Source organism: Cupressus sempervirens, chromosome 1 (genome assembly GCF_028749045.1).
Source record: "Cupressus sempervirens isolate cs-2001-9-10 chromosome 1, ASM2874904v1, whole genome shotgun sequence".
NCBI lineage: Eukaryota > Viridiplantae > Streptophyta > Pinopsida > Cupressales > Cupressaceae > Cupressus > Cupressus sempervirens.
Genome location: NC_143118.1, coordinates 427,709,150 through 427,728,185, shown reverse-complemented (window position 1 = coordinate 427,728,185; position 19,036 = coordinate 427,709,150). Strand labels below are relative to the sequence as shown.

The window sequence follows — 19,036 nt, the reverse complement described above, 5'->3', positions numbered from 1 at the left end:
TGGCCCTTCCACCACGCTCTCTTCGTGGAGGCATCTTCTAACTCGATCCCACAACCACATAGTCCTGGTACAAACTGCCTCACAGTCGGCGCTCTGTTTACACACTCAGGAAAACCCGCTCTGATACCACTTGATGGAGACACAACCTAAGAACAAAATGGACACAACAGAAAGGGAAAATTATATTAACTGAGAAAATAAGCTAGTACAATAGTACAAAGAAAATAAACTTCAAAACATGCCCTAAGGGCTTACAATAGCATAAATCTGGAGATAATTTCTCCTTACAGTACCTCGTCTCAAACTCCACTCCGAATTGCCTTTTACAATGCCAGAAATCTCCTTAAATAAACCTAGAAGAATCTAGAAACGGTAACTGAACTTTCGAGAGGCATAACTTTTGAACCGTAGCTCCGATTGACGAACCGTTTACATTTTCGGAAAGCTCTCGAAGCGCTCTATAGCCCTATGGACCAGCTTCGCTCGTCCCCCATTTTTCGGCCCTTTTCGAGGTCATTTAATGCCCCTAACCTGACTTTGAAGCATTCTTAGGAGGTCTCCAAAACCCGAAAAACTGCAATAACTTTCAAACCGTGGGGCCTTTTGACCTGATTCTTTTTTTTGGAATGCTCTAAATCACAATTACATTCATCTAGCCAATTCACACCTAGGTCACCAAAATGATGGCCAAATTGCATGCTCCTATTTTTTCGGGATTTTCTAGCACACTGATAGTTGAACTGTGAGAGTTGAAACCTTTATTTGACCCAAATGGGTATCCAAAAATGTAAAGACATGAAACAGAAACTAAGTCTAAGTACATTTTTTTTGGGTGACACAGGATTGCCCTTATACCTCTGGATGCTCCTGCATCACAAAAGGAGCTCCTTGAGATTCAACTATGGCTGCCTTCATAGCTAATTTCGCCCTCTCCCTATTCAATTTTTTCTCTTAAACAACTACAAGTAGGGCATTGATAAATCTTTTTTCTTCTCTAGTTACTTTGAGACAAGGATTTGAATCATATTTTTTTATGGCTGCAAAGTGGTATTTGAAGCGGTTTATGCCTCTATAAATAAGTTTTTCACATCGAATGCAAATAACCTGTTGGTTTCCAAAATTGTAGATTGGAAATCCAAGAGCTTGCCACTTCTCCGATAGGATTCCACAATCAGTTCTGGCCAACAAACAAGAATACTTCTCGATTCCCTTGCACTTCAGGCTCCGCTACACCTAGGTGGGTAGATCTTCTCCTCGAACCTGATTACTTGGTTTAGAGCTTTTCTAAAGTAAATTTAAGCTTTGGAGTTCTCCAGCTGGCAAGGTCCTTGAAATCGATTAAAATGAAGCTGAATGTTGAGTACTTGAAACAATTGAATGTTTTGTATAAGATTTGTCAGTAATGAATTTGATGCTTGTAGGAAGTTAGTTATAGATTTTCTGACTTGAATAATAAAAAACTAGTGCCTTTGCTTATCCGGGCAATAGAGTCAACTTTAGTGAAGAATTTCACATAGAACTTTATAATGTTCTATGCACTTATACTATCAACAATTAAATAATCAAGATGTGATAGACCAAATATTATGCAATCTTAAATTAGTCCAGATTGAATTTTAACTCCTCTGGTAGGGAGACAAATTGGACATAGATACGGAATCAATTTGATATTTCACAATATTTGTGATGATCCTATTTAAGATGCTAAATGACCATGTCCACTTATCCGATATTTAAATCGTATACAAAATTCCAAAAAATAATTACAAAGGACGATTCATCTGTAGTTTAAATCTCCATGCCATTTAGAAATAAACAAAAGACATCTTATTTTATTATTAAAATAAAATAATTGAATTTATAGTACAAAGTGATATTAAACTCCTTATCCTCCATACAAGTAATATAAGATACTTTCTGTAGAATATGAATGTTTCGAATATGAATGATCGAATCTCTCTATTCTTTACTTCTCCTATTTATATCATTTTTATCTTAGAGATGTGACCTTTTAAATAAAAAGTCTCACCTCATAAAATAGTCACTCCTCTTCAAATAATCACGTCTTACCATTAATCATAATCTCGAGTAGTTAATTTTTAAATTTCCTTTTTATGGACTTCAAACATTTTGAATGAAAATATTATTAATTTGATCCCTATCTTCCAAAGTTCCGATAATGTATTTGACCTTCGCCCAAGCATATGATATCCATTTTTACTTGTTTATTTTGATGATCTCCTCGACTGTGTATGCCGTTTTGAACGTCAAAGCTTATATTATTAATCTTTCCGGATTCTGCCAAGTGCAATCGCTTTCCACCCTTCATACTTCAAAATCGTCTGAGGGAAGCTCACAATGTCATACTTTGAATCCACGTCACTTCATCTATTCTCTGTACTTTGGCGGACATGGTCATATGGCTTGGCCTCCTTGATGTCCACATCTTTTCTCTTGGCATTGTTTTTCGTGGCATCATGTCTGGTTGTTGTGCTTGTCTTCACTATTGTTGATATACAACCCTACACTGCTTATTTTCATCATTTTGGATTGTATTTGAAGATTCTCAGCACTTGTACATCTACGGCAGCTTGATTTGCCCTGCATATGTTGTGATGACAGGCAGAGTTGATAGTTAGGGAAAATAAAACTGGGCACACACACCTCCATATTTAATTTGTGAATTCCTAAATTGCGGTGACTTCAATTCATGTTATGAACTTAATCATTTGTAGTGTTATCATCATCATCTGGAACTATTCATTCCTTCATTTATATTTTATCGGGTTGTATTGATTCTCACATTCTAGATGACTTCTCCTTCCAATTACGACAAGTTTAAACTATCTTTCTTTTGGTTTGTTAAATGAAAGCTTTCGATACTTGTAGATATTAGTCATTTACAGGTGAGGGTGAGTTCTAGGAGTGAAGTCATTGGAATAGCAGTAAGATGGATTAATTTGAGAGCATTGGACTTTTCATGTTGACTCACTTAATCTGGCCTGTTAACAACATCATTTGAACCTACTATCATTATGTTCTTGCATGCACATATTTAACCACTTGTGATACTTTGGGACCCCTAACACTATAAAAAAGTAAATGATTAATAAACATGACATAAATGGTATAAAGGATGGAAAAATGTCAAAAAATAGAGACTAGAAATTTTCGGCTCCATCATAACCTTCCCAACATCATTTGGAGCTTCATAGGCATACCACCATGCCTTATCTCTTGCGTTTCTAGGCCGAGTGCCTATATATCCAGATGGGCATGGTGTTTGTGGCCACTCTTCCTGTGGACTTGTCATGCTTTATCAGTGCTTAACTGCTGCCCTAAACATAAATATATAGAAAAATGAATAAAAAAAGTTAGAACAACTAGAGTTTGTTTTTAGAAATTCTTACATTTTCTTCAAAAAAATTTGTGAAACATAGAGCTAAATGGCTTTCAAATGATTCAAACATAGAGTTCAAATGCTTTTAAATGATTTGAATTCATTTACAAAAAACAACAAAAACAATAGAACATTATTTAAAACTATAAAAAGTTTACAACTATGAGAAAAATAACATACTTGGAAAGAGATTTGTCTTTTAAAACAGGTTAGAATCCTCCACAAATCCACTCAAATCCACTTTGAATCACTCGCAATCACCTAGGAATGCCTCCAAACCTTCTTCTCTCCAAACCTCAAGCCTCTAGAGTGCACAAATGTAGTAGATGTTGCAAAAAAATGAACTTTTTGCCCTTTATTTCCATCACAGAGCGCGGGTTTATGAACTGGGTCTGTCACTGCGAGTTTTTACGAACAACTCGCCAATTACTCGCCGAGTAATCGGCGATTTTTTACGCCTGGGCCGAGTTTTAATATCTACGAGTTGTTCTGGGAAAAACTCGCCAAGCTTCAAAACTCAGCGAGTGTTTGAAACTTGCCGAGTACTTGATGAGTGTTCCATCTATGGTTAATGCAGTGATTCATATTAAATGATTCGGTGACTTTGATCGGTGTTTGTTAAGGACTTTAGTTATGCATTGTGGTATGGTTACATAGGGTCATACCCCTACGTAAGCATATCGCAATACAGACATATATTATATGCAATTATGAATTCTGGGTATAATCAATAACAAAGGCATTACATCTCAGTCTAATTCAGATCTGCACATTATATATAAAACGGAATCAGTACAAAGACAAAAGGAAAATCTGTTTATATCATATAAGGATATTTATTTCAGTCCAAGAAATATATATATCTATTAGAATTGAATTGAAGATTGCTCAAGATACATACATAGACAAATTATATGTTTAGTTAGTCCACCAATAAATGATCATTCAACTTTACATACATAGTTGGTGAGTAAAGCCTGGAAGTGCATAGCTGTGTATTTGCATTAATACTTTCATATTGTAAATTCTTTATTTCCAAATCGAAAAAAGCATCAAATATTCTGGGAAAAAAACTAAAAAAGAAAATAACAAACATAAAATTTGCAAAAACAAAACATACCAGTGACAGTGAATTTGAGGAAGAACCATCGGGGTTCTTACAAGATCTTACCGAAAGATTGGATGCACAAATAACTTCCTAGTGATAGATACATGACGTATGTAGGGAATGGAAATCTAGACACCAACAACAGATCTATTTGTTATCTTCATGCATGTGCCAAAGTATATCTTTCACTACCATAGCTAGTGTACTTCAAAAGGGATTTTGTCGTCACAATGGCTGAGATGGACCAGGTCAAAATCTCTTGAATCCTCAGTGTTACAACCAAAGAGATGAATAAACTCAACATCCCCTTCAACAATCTTCTCAATGCTCTTTTATGACTTCCAAATGTCCCTTGGTCTTCCATTTCCTCTTGCCTTCTCATTTTCCTTTCCATTTGATTCCACTTTTTAAATTAAAGTGACTTTAATTGATCTCTCACTTTATTAAGTTACTTTAGTAATTATATGATAATATCCTTATGACAAACTCTTTCAAAAAGGATTAAGTAAGGTCCCCTTTTGGCTTAATATCCTTATGACAAACTCTTTCAAAAAGGATTAAAATATTATTAGTTGAAAAAAATCTTAATGTAGGCCATGCCGGATTTTTTAAAAATAATTGGTTTTTTCTTCTAACCATGCTACCTTTTGGCTTGATCCTTTTAGGGTACCTACGTTGAGGACATTACCACAGAATTTGTTACGTGCCCTGCAGATGTACTTTCCTTGATTGCTGCAGGAGAAGGTATTTAATTATAATTTGGATTGTGGATTACTCTATTTGGTAAATACTTTTTTATTGGTTCAGTCTTTTCTCAACATCAGAAAAAATTCTTGTATTAATTGTCTTCTTTTCAAGTTGGTATTGTATGCGTGTGGGCACTTCTTTTCTTTCTTTATATGCAGATAACAACTAATATTTGTTGTAACATGCTAAATTACATTATTCAGATTATGCATAAAAAAATGTCTCCCTTTCTTACAAAAACTATTGCAACTAATCTAGCGAATCGTTAATGTTCAGTGCAAAATTCGTATATTCAGTCATGGCTATCCATCAAGGATTTACTGAATAATTTTTATGAAGGATGGTTCTGCACAATTACAAGAATCTTTGCCATAACTATGCGATTCAAGCACTTGCCATTTTTAAGGGCACTTGGATGCTGATTGTTTGGGAGTTGTTTCGCTAAAAAGCTGTGAATATTATCTTACGTGCATTAGTGATATTACATTATTTTTTAAATTAAAGGTTCAAAATTGATTGATTCTTATAAATTTCTGTGGAATTGTAAAAGATGAGATATTAAAATTTTTTGATCGATAACTCATTGTGTAACCAGTATTGATTCTTTTAATTGCATCACTGATCAATTATTGGGCTTAGTTGGTATTTGTTTCCAAATACTGCAGATTTGGTGAATTGCTAAGTGCTTAGAGCCTTGAGCATTCGGTATTTTTGTAGAGATTTATATACTAATAGACATCCTAGCATTGCCATCAAATTATCAATTGACTATTATGCTTTACTTGTTAATAAATTGAGGTTCTAAAATGTGCACATTCAGAGGTCTCGATATTTAATCCTAAATATTTATTTGTTAATGTAAAGCTATTTTTCTTCAAAATATAAAATTAAAGATATACTTGATATTTAAGAATGAGTATTATATGGGAGTGGATTTATTAATATTTGTTTACGAAGTGTAAAGGTTATAAAGTGTATCTTTAATTCAAATAAAAATGCACAAAAATGCTTATTTAGCTTAAGGCTTGAGAACATTAAGAATCACAGTATGTAATGACCCCATCATACACATGATCGAATAGAGCATCAATCAGCATACAAATCAGATTGGTATCAATGTGATAAATAAGAACAGCCAGCAAGCACTAAGTAGACAAGTCTTATATACGAAAACCAATCCTCATTGATACGTGATAAAGGAGGACACTATAAGTGTCCGGTTGCTTTGAATTAATTATTGCTGCACAGTAAGAATCAACCAAGAAAGGCTATGTTACAACCAAAGAATACCAATAATGGCTATGTAACAACCAAAGAATACCAATAATGGCTATGCAACAACCAAAGATTATTGATAATTTTAAGTAATAACAACCACCGATTGATCATGGAATGTAGCAATCATACAAGTGAAAGACTATTTGCATGATAAAGCTATAAACTAATCAGTATCATAAAGAGATACAATTTGTAAGGAGGCCTGTTGACTCACTCAGTAGCTATGCTGGAGAATTGTTTTGAGTTTTTGCAATTTTTTTGTATTTTGAATATATATGCTTTTTTTGTGGTTTTTTTTTTCAGATATATAAGAAAGCTTGGAAAATGTAAATAAAACAAATGAAATTTCAGAAGTGCTTAATTAGTCAACTTTTAGTGTGCAAGATTTAAAATGCAATTAACACACACAACAATTCAATTATAAAGGGACCTGGGATAAGTAGACATTGCTCAGCAGTTCATGCTTGAATCTTACTCCTGAATGCAGCTTCTTGACCAGAAATGCAGAGCATATAGTTCAAAACACTGCTTTGATTGTTGACGACTAACACTAGTATCCTGGCTGCTGCGGCTGGCACTGGACGCTGCTCCTTCCACAGTAAACGCAGGTCCTAGAAACCACCTGTGGTTGCATATATCTCAACTTTGCTCCAGTCAGGTGAATCACAGGCCAATATAGCCTCAGAATGTTCATGTTTGCTTGCTGGGATATTTCTCTTTTATTTGCATTGAATGTGTTTGAAATGATGTATTTTCTCTCTTAAATGGCACTCAACTGGAACTGCCATTTTGCTGATGATGGCCGGCCTCATAAGTTTGCATTTTAAATTCACATCTCCTCCTTGCCAAGTTGCTACTTTCTTTGTTTTTTGCATTTTTAAGTTTCCTTTAATCCCAAGAGGGAAACTTCAAGCTTTGGTTGGACCTGATTTTTAGCTGGAATTACCTCTTTCGGAGTCAGATTTCATCCCTTTTTAGTTTGATTTCTTGGATTTTAGGCTGGAATTCTATCTTTTGGAGCTGGATTTGATCTTTTTAGCTGGAGTTTTTAAATAGAATGCAATTTTCATCTGGATTGTGAAGATTTTGAGATGGATCTCCACCTTGTTAGTTGGATTTCTTGCAAACCATCAGCTGTGAGCTGGAGTTCCTGTCTCAAACAAGGATTTGCTTTCCTTTTTGCTATGGATTTTGTATTTTTTAACTTGGAATTCATATCCGAAATAAGGATTTTCATACTTCAATTTGGACAGGGACTTCCACTTCCCAAATCCTGATTTCATACTTCAAACATGGATTTCCAAGATAATCTTGGATTTTATCATTGAGATTTAATCCTTAGAAATGTGTTCATTTCATATCTCAACCTAGGAATTCCTTACTTGAATCACCCATTCCCTAGAGCTTGGAGACTAAGAAACCCAAAAATGTTGCTAGGCTATATTCAACTAAGAAAAATACTAAGCTACTAAGCAAGAAAAAGAGGGGCCCCCTTTTACAATGGGGGTGTGTGTTTACACACAACAGGTCTGCTCCAATTCGCCTTTGATGTCTGCTTTATATCTGCTTCAAGACTTCTCTAATTCACACTTGATCAATTCAACTTTCAGATCTGCAATGTGATCTTCAACGTATGTACAAGAATCTGAAATGAATCTTCATAATATCTACTCCATTCATCTGTCCTGTTTCTCCTCTTCATTCAGCAGGTAATCTGCTCTAAAATCAGATTTATCTTGCAATTGAGTTGATGATATAATGTCCTCTAAACCTCCCTTGTTTATATCTCATGAAGTGCCTCTAGAATCCAAGAGTTACCTCCTTTCAGTGCCCATCAAGCAATCATTAAAAAATAACTTATTTTAATTTATTACTTACATTGCCCAAAGTTGGTTAGCTCGCCCTTGGAGGTCAGCGAAATAGCAGGAAGCGCCAAATATTTTAAATGCTCACTGTCAACATATCTGCTCAGAGTGTCAGCCTTCTTTGGCGCACATGCATGCATGTATACATACATATACATACTTACATACATATACATACATACATACATACATATACATATATACATACATACATATACATACATATATACATGTCTTATTAATTTTTCTTGCTTAAAGAGGGGTCATCCAAAATTAATTTTTGACATCAATGACAATTTTCCAACATGATCATGTTGATTAAATTTTTTGTACATGTAGAATGGTTATAGTACAGTATGTTAGAACATGAATTCAATACTACCATTATTGACATAAGCAATTATTACTAATGATAACCATACCAGATGTGTGCGAGGGAAACAATAGTCTGTATTTATTACCAAAAACAATGGTACATCTTTTATGTTCAAGAGTTCTTAAATAGATCCTCGGTTGGTTAGGCAGATCAACTGACACATCCCCTTGCTACCTAACTACCCAAACCTTCTAATAACTATTCTTAAGCATACTATAATAAACTAATGTTTTATTATGGCTCTACATCTACCCCCCCTAAAAAGAAGTCATCTTCCAGACGACTAGACAAAACAAACTGAAGAGCTACACTACTAAGATGTAGGGTGGAAAGACATCCTTGAGCTTGAGGTGTGTTGTTGCCGTTGAAGTGATAGATCCCATTCAGTTGTTTGCTGCTTAGCTCGGGCTACTTGCAATAGGTATAGGGTGTCCATTCGGTCCTTTTCTATAGAAGCTAGGTTTTCTGCCTATGCTGCTTTCTCCAATTCCCATTCTTCCTTGATTTTTCTCGCTGTCTCCTTTGCTTGTTGTAGTTCTATGAATGTCTTCCTAAAGATTCCCTCCATCTGTCCTCGTAATTGCGTAAGAGGTGAATACTCTGTGAATCTGGCTATGATGCTACTTGTCTTCCATATTTTTGCTGCCTCTTCTTGTGTTGTTCTACTTTCCATTAGGATGCTCCATTCTTCATTACACTCTTGCATAAATTTAGAAGGGATTTTGCTATCTTAACATTGTGTCCATATCTTGTCCCTTAGCCTCCTTTGCGTCTTCCCTTCTGACTTGTACCATTTCCAGTAATCTTGTTAAGAGTTTTTCGCCCTTCTCTCCAAATGGAAGTACCTTCTTTTCTATGGTGCCTCCTACGTGCTCCTTTTCTGCTTCCATCCTATCTTCTAGTAAAGTGGGTGAAGGTTGGGGTGCTTCCCTTACTTCCATTTGGTGTCATCGGTAGAAATTGTGTAGCTGACGGGATCATGTCGTCGGTAAAAGATTGTGTAGTTGACGGGTAGATTAGTATTGTTATGTGGCCGATGGACTCCTTCAGGAAGGTTCGGCGGGAAGTATATATACCCCATCTGAGATCATTGTAAATCATCATAAGCATAATGTAATGTCTTTGGCATATGCAAATAATACAAGGAGTATTTCTGTTCTTATCTATTGTTTGTATGCATTAATCTATTTACCCCATGCAGTAAACATTTGGCACTGTTGCCTGATGGACCTGGAACAAAGGCCGAGGAATGAAGACTAATGTCGAATCAGTTAAATAAAAATAAGAATAAGCTCAAGGACAAAGATGAAATCCGCACAGCTCAAGGAAATTTAATTTTGGCGCAACAGGCTGAACACAGACAGAGGTTTCACCAGGTTGCTGACGGACGTCGAACTGTCGAGGAACTGTTGGAGAAGACTCGATAGCAGGTGGAATTGGTGGAAGAAGCAAGGGAGGAATTTTTGAACTTGTATTCGTCGAGGGAAGAGAATCCAGACGGAAAGGAATTAAGTTGCACTGCTTGGAGTGCCGAAGGAGCATGAGCGTGGAGTGAACTCTTCGTCCGCAATGCACTTCCGAAAGGGAAAACTACAGAAGATCCTTCTTCACCAAAGTTTGCAGCTGTTGCAAATCAGACACCTGTACCAAACAGCGCCGGCTTTGGAGTACAAAGCCATAGTGTGGGAGCGTAGAGCGTTGGTGTGGGAGTGCAGAACAACGCTGGTGTTGCAGGACCGAGCAGTGCTCGTGCACAAAATCCAGTACTGATGGTGGGACCAAAGGAAAAGTTGCCAAAGTTTGATGGGGATGGTATGGCCGATCCAATTTGACACTGTAAAACATGCGAAACAATTTGGAGGGCGAATGGTATCACAGATACAAATGAATGGGTCCGACAATTTTCAGCAACCCTACAGGGTGTCGTAATTGATTGGTTTGCCGATACAGATCCCCAAAAATTAACCACTTGGGACAACATTAAAAAGGAGTTTATCACGAAATTTCAATTGTTATGCGACGACAATGAGATAGTAGTGGAGATATACAACACAAAGTAGGGGAAGAATGAAACTATCCGAGTATACGCTAGGAAATTAAAAGACTTAATAAATAAAATGGAAAATAAGCTAGGAGATGGACTGCAAAAAAGATGGTTCGTTGAAGGCGTACGCCCGAAATTGCGGAAGAAGATGAAGATTGTGTTGCCATCATCATACACTGAAGCATATAATCGAGCAATGAACTTGGAAAGTGAACAGAAGACAAAAAAGAAAAAGAAGAGTAGTTCATCCGATTCAGATGATGATGCGTCCTTGGGAAAAGATAGCAACGATGATGAAAACAGCAACAAGAAGGTTCGAACTCTCTAGAAGGACATGATCCGCATGATGAAGGAATTTAAAAACATGCAGAAGGAAACAAAGGGAAGCGAGCTATGGTGCACGGAATGTAAGACGAAAAGTCACACAAAAGTGTCCTGTCCAAAGAACCAGTTTTGCGAGATTTGCCAGATCATGAGACATTCCATGAAAGAATGTTCCTTCAATATGAAAACAAGAGGACCTCAGCAAGTCCTCACACAGGAGGCTTCCGCATCAGGAGGTAGTGGAAACACCAGTAATGCAGGTGCCACGTTGGCAGGGTATAGAAATAATAGACGTGGGCAAAACAATGACAACATGCGAACAATAACAATAACAATGACAGTCGAGGTCGAATTCAGTACGATGCAAACGGCCGACCGATGGTTTAATGCCGAGCATGTAATTTGTGGGGCCACTTTGCACAAGACTATACAACGGAAAACACACCGAAATTATTATACAGATGGTGTAGACCCGACGATCATGAAGATGCCAAGTGCCCAAAATTTGGAGTAAATTTGATCACCATTAGGACGAACGAAGAGGAGGTTCTGACAATTACATAGAGGCAAGCAAAATTGTACCTCGAACCGATGGAAGAAAAGAAGAAATTGGAGGAATGTCTTACCTGAGGATACCTGGAAGAGGTTGGGACAGCCGACATTGTGGCCACCTACATTCCATTTGCTGATAGCAGACCAACATGGCATTAAACCTCTTGGCGTCTTGATGGCATAATTGGTGACGATTGGGACACAACCATTCCTGTTGACTTCGTTGTGATTCCGCTAAAGAGGAGAGGATACGACGCCATTCTCGGCTGGGGATGGCTTATACAAGAAAAAGTTAAACACGACTAGAAGAAAAACACTCTATCTCTTGAAAGCAAAGGGCGAAAATTGGCCATTGTTTTACACACCCAAATGGTGGGGGAAGAAGCTTTGTCATTAGATTCCGAAGAAGAGGATGAAGGGAGGCAACGTATGGAACCAGATTGGGAGGGAGTCCTGTGGTTGGAAGGAGGATCAATGGATGATGATTTGGATTCGGTGAATGGCCTTTTTCACTAGCAGGTGGAGGACTACAAGCTATTTAGAAGTTGCAACATACTCATGATAGAGGAAGGGCACATTGGAGACGAATTTTCACAAGAATTCAGGGAAATAAAAGAGGGAGACACACTGTTGGATGAAACACGTGCGCATGAATTCAGTGAAGGGAAGCAGATAAAATATGATGAAGCCACAGTACAAACCATGAATTTGGGAGATGAAGCAGAACCAAAGAACACACTGGTGGGAGATAACTGGGATCCAGTACTGAAAGCAACATCGTTTAAAATATTCTTGGAATACAAAGATGTCTTTGCCTGGACATATAAGGATTTGAAGGGAGTTTTGTTGGAGCTGTGTGTTCACCGCATCTCGCTGGTTGAAGGTGAAATACTTGTACAGAAGTGACCTTACCGAATGAATAAGAACTATGCGACACGAGTTACAGAAGAAATCAACAAGATGTTGGAGGCTGGTATTATTTTCAAGGTTCAGACAAGTGAATGGGTATCGCCCATAGTAATCTCACTGAAGAAGGATACCACACAGATCTGGATATGTGTCGATTTCAGATGCCTCAGTGCAGTAACAGTCAAGGATCCCTTTTCAATACCATTCATAGAAACATATTGGAAGAAGTAGCTACACATGAAATTTACTCATTTATGGACGGCTTCTCCGAGTATAATCAAATTTGCATAGCAGAAGAGAACAAGTTGAAATAACATTTGTGGTAGAAGACGGGGTGTACGCATACAACCAGATGCCATTCGGCCTGTGTAATGCGCTGGCTACGTTTCAATGGATCATACTGCACATATTTGACAAGATGTCCGTCGAAAACTTCAAGACGTTCCTGGATGACTAGTCTGCATTCAACACGGAAGACAAACATCTAGTGGCATTGGGCGAATGCATGAAGAGAATTCGACGGGTGCAACTAGCCTTGAACCCCAATAAATGCAGATTCATGGTTCTGCAGGGAAGATTGCTCAGACATATCGTCTATAAGGAGGGTTTGAAAACAGATCTGGACAAAGTCAGAGTTATAATGGAGATGCAGCCATCCACAAATGTAACAGAGATAAAGTCTTTCCTGGGATACATAAGCTACTATAGAATATTTATCAAAATTTTTGCCAAAGTATCATACACGCTAGATAGGTTAACATGCAAAGGGGAAACGTTCAAATGGGACGAAGAACAGGAGGATTCGTTTGAAGGATTGAAGGTACGGTTGGCCATAGCACCTATCTTGGTGTATTCGGATTGGAACAAGGAATTTCATGTTCATGTCGATGCATCCAACTATGCAATAGGTGCAACTTTGCCGCAAACAGGTAGCCACAGGTTGGATCACCCAGTGTACTTTGCCAGTCGACTACTGAGTCAGAGAAAAATTACAGTACAACAGAACGGGAAGCAATGGGCATGGTTTACGTAATATAGAAGTTTCGACACTACTTGCTGGCAACATCATTTGTATTCTATGTCGACCATCAGGCTCTATTGTACCTGGTAAATAAACCTGTCATTCAAGGGAGAATCAGCTGATGGCTACTCTTACTACGAGAATTCACTTTCAAAATCATTGTACGGGCAAGAAAGAAACATGTCAGCGCAAACCATTTGTCGCAGATTAAAATAGGTGAACCAACGGATGAAGGCATGAATGAAAATTTCCTTGATGCACAGCTATTCCAAATTGCAGTACTACCAAAATGGTACACGAGTATTGGGGAGTACCTGTCCATGGGACAGCCACTGAGGGAGATGCCAAAGAATGAAAGACAAAGATTGGTATTAAGGAGCCGTACATTTCAGTTAGTTAATGGATTACTGTACAAAATGGGCCCGGATCACATCTTGTGACGGTGTGTGTTGGAGGAGGAAATACCAAAAGTATTGAAGGAAGTGCATGAGGGACCAGTAGGAGGACATTTGGGACCCGATACCATGGCAAGGAACATACTATTGGAAGGACTATGGTGGCCAACAATGTACAACGAACCACAAGAATGGGTCGTTGGTTGTGACACTTGCCAAAGGCTCGGGAAGCTGCTAAAAAGAGACTTCATGCTGCTTAACCCCTCAGACGTGCAGGAACTCTTTGAAAGATGGGGATTGGATTTTATTGGACCTCTGAAGGTGAACAAGACTAGAAGGCACCGATACATTGTTGTAGCGATGAAGTACCTGACCAAGTGGGTGGAGGCACGTGCACTATCGGATAACTTGGCGGTAAGCACAACAAGATTTATTTATGAGCAAATTATTACTAGTTACGGGATTCCATTACAGTTGACAAGTGATAGGGGAGGGCACTTCGTTAACCATGTTATCCGACTGCTCACTACTGAATTTAAGATCTATCATTCATTATCGAGCCTGTACTACCCGAGAGAAAACGGACAGGTTGAGGCTACGAAGGTGCTCTTGGTATCAATTATCTACAAGTCATGTGTGGGTGAAGGTGAAGATGGGAGAAAAATTGCCCTCTGCTCTTTGGGCATACCGCACGGTGTACAAGGTGACAACGGGACACACACTATTCTAGTTAATGTTCGAGCAGGAAGCAGTAGTACCAGTAGAGTTCATGATACCAAGCCCGAGGATCGTGTTGGAAAATAAGTTGGGTGACATGGCCAGCCTGAGGGAAAGGTTGCATAATCTGAACAAGCTCAAAGAGAAGTGGCTACTAGCATAGTGGGCCACAGAGGTGACATAAAACAAACGTAAGGCGTGGCATGATAAGCACCTGAAACTCAACAGTTTTTAACTAGGGTAGTTGGTGTTGAAGTATGATGGATGAAATGAAATCAAACCAAGAAAGTTTAAGGTCAGATGGGTAGGGCATACTAGATTTGGGATGTAGGTGACAATGGAGCAATAAAATTGTCGACTTTGGATGGACAAGAAGTACCTCAGGCAGTCAATGGTTTGAAGTTAATGATGTACCATGCGAGGAAGACTGCCTTTTCGTCAAGGAATGACGATGTTCGGAGGGAGAACTAAGTTTGTTGTATTTAAAAATAAAAAATAAAAAAATTGGAAAATTTGAAAAATAAATAAATAAAAAAAATAATGAATGAAAACAAGAGAAGGCCCGTGGACATCAGGCCTGTGGACAGTCTTCCGTGGATGGCCATTAATTTCCCCGCGGATTGAACTTCTCTCCCACGGCTTTACTTTTCTCCTCCGCGAACACCTTCTTTCCCTGCGAGTTATGTTATTTGTAATCCCTGCGGTGTCTCTTATTTTGGCGTTGTTCATCAGTTCGACGATCGGTGTGGCTTGTCTATTCCCTCGCTTGTAACTCCAGTTCTTCCGTGGATGGTATTGTTCCCGCATGTGAATTTGTGAATTCCAGCACATTCCGTGGATATATTTCAAACTCCCGCAGCGAATAGTGACATTATAAAAGTGGAGGATGAGGATGTTGGGATTAATCTCCAGTAGGTGAATTCTTTGTTGAAAGCTGGTGTAAAGATCTTTGCCGCAGGTAATCTCCCAGCCGTGAGTTGAAAGGGAACCGTTGGGGAAGAAACAAGTAATGGGAAAAACATATATTGAGGCATATTCTTTGTGGGAAGACAAAAGTGACAGGAACCCTACATTATAAAGGCAAGAAAGAAGCCGTTATTATGGAATTGGCAGGAAAATGAAAGCAGTGGAAGAACCGGCTGAAAACAAATATGGAGAAGAATGCCAGAGTCTTGGCTTCTGGAATTCGAGTTGTAGGGCCATCAGCATCCACTAGCAAGAAGCAAAAAGTAAGGGCTGAGCTCACACACCATATGGTTCAATTTGAAGGGCTCAATGGCAGCGAATGCCAGAAATGATGGCAAGAAACTTCAGACATAGAGGTAATTAAACAAATTTTGGTACGAGCACAGGTGCATTGGGCCATACAGCTTCCAGTTTTCTCCATTCAATTGTTTGAATCGGTTTTGTGAACCATGATAGAATCATATAATAGGCACAACAGAACCAACACATTTTTGTACAAGAAGCATCAGATGATGCTTTCTTTTAAACCAAAGGATTTCACTAGGGTTTTTGGCATCCCTGGCCAAGGAGGACGGATAGTGGAAATCAAGAATCACAAGTTGTCACGAGAACGGAAAGAATATTGGGTGAAGTTAGTAGGCCATGATCTTATGCCTGAGGAGATGGAGTCAGTGGTAAAGGGGTCTAAGCGCAGAGGGCTTTGGCGAGATTTTATTTAATAAGGCCACTGGAGATGCATCATGGATGTCATCAAGAGGAAGTTGATAGGGGCAAGTCGCGCGTTGGATATAGCCTTGCAACAAGTTGTATTCATGAATGACATCATGAATGGCATAGTGTATGATTGGGCTACGGTTCTCGCCGACAAGATGGAGTTCCTGATACTTTAGCATTGAACGTTCTTTATGCCGCACCATGCCATTGGCCTGTTTCTGAAGGCAGTCATTAATCAGATACCAATGGATGATTTTGAGGCTCCATGGCGGGGAAAGTTGGCTCCAGGAGAGCCTCCAATATTCTATTGGAGACATTTGGACAGGGGTGGAACAACAGCGGGGCAGAAGTTATTTCAAGGACTGGAGGCTTACAGGGATATGAACAATGGATAGGACACTTAAGAGAGCAGTGCAGTTGAGTACGAGGAAGAGAGTACTTCTATGGAAGTTGGCAGCGAACCAATAGTTAGCGAGTCCACATTTTTCACTTCGCCGCAGTTGCCAACTTCGACGCACTTGTTCGCCACCGCTTCACGCATTCCTCTGTTTGGTCATTGTCATGCACCCATTGTTATAACTCCACCGATAGTGGCAGATGTGGTCCCACGGTCAGTAGCAGATGTCCCCACGGCAGTGGCAAATGGTGTCCCACAGACGACGACAAATGTTACACTAGCGGCCACTATAGATGTTGCTTTCTCGACAGCCGCGGTGGATGTTGCTTCTCCTATGGCCATGCCTGAGGGCATGCCTTCCCAGGATATTACGCCAGACCTTGTTGCACCAACAGAACCAGAGTTGATAGAGTTGCCAGCGCCAGAGCCTGAACTGCAGGTATGTTTGGATGTGATTGGCTCAGATGCCATGGTCACTATTTCGTCTTCCTTGTTGATGGAGGCACAACCAACACAACAAAAGGAGAGCATTGAGCTAGCACAGACAAAGCAGCCCGAGAGAATGGAGGTGATGGATAGAGCAAGCGCATTTTGCGGCAGCAGTTTCGACTTATTCTTGCAGAAGTCGGATCGTCCATTCAGTCCCCGAGGCATGGAGGAGTCTCCCTAGGACCAGCAGCCATATCGGAGACACAGGGGGTGGCAATTCCATAGCCCAAGGATGCGCGTAGGAAGGAGGAGGTAGCACCAGATGTGGACATGGTTACCACAAGAGTGGCAGAGACGAGTAGTGATGGGGATTGGACCATGTACGATGTGGCGAAGGAGGATTATTAGTCAAATGAGGATAGGTGCAGGGACTACCTCAGAGCCATACGAGTTGCATTGAAGAAGGGACACACCATTGCTTTGCAGGCTTTGACGTGGCAGAAAGAGTTGCATTTGGTTCAGGCTTATCTTAGGGGGGTTTGTTCGGAGTAGTTTTGTTCGTGTTTTGAGGACAGGGGATGGCCAACAGCTGAGACACCTGAGATGTTAGTGGATTGGGCCACTGAACTTGAGTTGGGGCCATGCACTACTCCAATGGAGAAGTTGGTGCACGAGATAGTGGAATTGTACAAAGAAGTCTATTATGCTTGCAGGCGTGTGGAGGCGGACAGGGAAGCAAACAAGGTCATAGCTGAGAGGTCTCTGGCAGCAGAGAGGGATGCTAGAGAAAAGGCAAATGTGGATTTGGCCAGCCAGCCAGCAGCATGGGAAACTGAGCGTGCAACACTTTTGCGGGATAAGGAAGCGGTTGAGCAGGAATTATAGTTAGTGAAGACCCAGGCCATGGACGCAGGGCTTCTTCTGAAGGAAGCCGTAGAGGTTAATGCATGGACTCAGAAGGATTTGAGCATCCAGATGGATCAAGTCTATGAATTGTGCCGACAACAGCATTCTTTAGGATTACAACCTCCTCTCTAGTTTATATTCTTTCTATATTGTATTTTGTGGTCTCCTATTTTTGTTAGTTTTGAAGTCGCCAGGAGACGACTTTTCTTTTAGGGGGGATGATGTCGTCAGTAGAAACTGTGTAGCCGACGGGATCATGTCGTCGATAAAAGATTGTGTAGCTGAAGGGTAGATTAGTATTGGTATGTAGTCGACGGGCTCCTTCAAGAAGGCTCGGTGGGAAGTATATACACCCCATCTGAGATCATTGTAAATCATCATAAGAATAATGTAATGTCTTTGGCATATGCTAATAATACAAGGAGTTCTGTTATTCTTATCTATTGTCTATATGCATTAATCTATTTACCCCATGTAGTAAACATTTTCTACCGATGACATTTTGAATTTTTCCAACATTTTATCTTCCTCATCTTTATTCGTTTCCTTTCTTGGTCTGTTGTGTGGGTGGTTGGTACCGAGTTGTTCCCCTTAGGTCTCTTTTTGTCTGATTCCTATTACTACTAGGTCAATTGGCTAATCTACCTCCACCCCTTGTAGTGTGGTGATTCTAATAGTATGAGGTGTCTTCCTATGAGCTTAGAGATCAAGTACCTTAGTTTGAGGTATTTGTTCGACTAGAACTATTTGTACCAGAGAAGACAACTGTGTCACTGTAAATGCTAATTGTCTAGCTCACTAGTTTGGAAGTGCCTTCCTTGGTTCAATTGTATGACTGCCTTCTTCTTTGTGGACTAAACCAATTGCTCATACTGGTGATGTACTACT

General features: G+C 39.4%; 1 protein-coding gene and 1 long non-coding RNA gene across 10 annotated transcripts in view; one reads left to right on the top strand and one right to left on the bottom strand.

The window, feature by feature from the left end:
• Positions 1-19,036, top strand: part of LOC149578099 (kinesin-like protein KIN-7E, chloroplastic) — a 377,239-nt gene that overhangs the window by 125,570 nt on the left and 232,633 nt on the right. For all 9 annotated transcript variants that reach the window (XM_089827536.1, XM_089827546.1, XM_089827542.1 and 6 more), the window contains exon 8: positions 5,174-5,252. In XM_089827536.1, the coding sequence (XP_089683662.1) occupies positions 5,174-5,252 (79 nt within the window). The remainder of the gene's footprint in view (positions 1-5,173; positions 5,253-19,036) is intronic.
• LOC149578100 (uncharacterized) overlaps positions 1-19,036 on the bottom strand; it is a 383,937-nt gene that overhangs the window by 149,164 nt on the left and 215,737 nt on the right. The window lies entirely within an intron of this gene.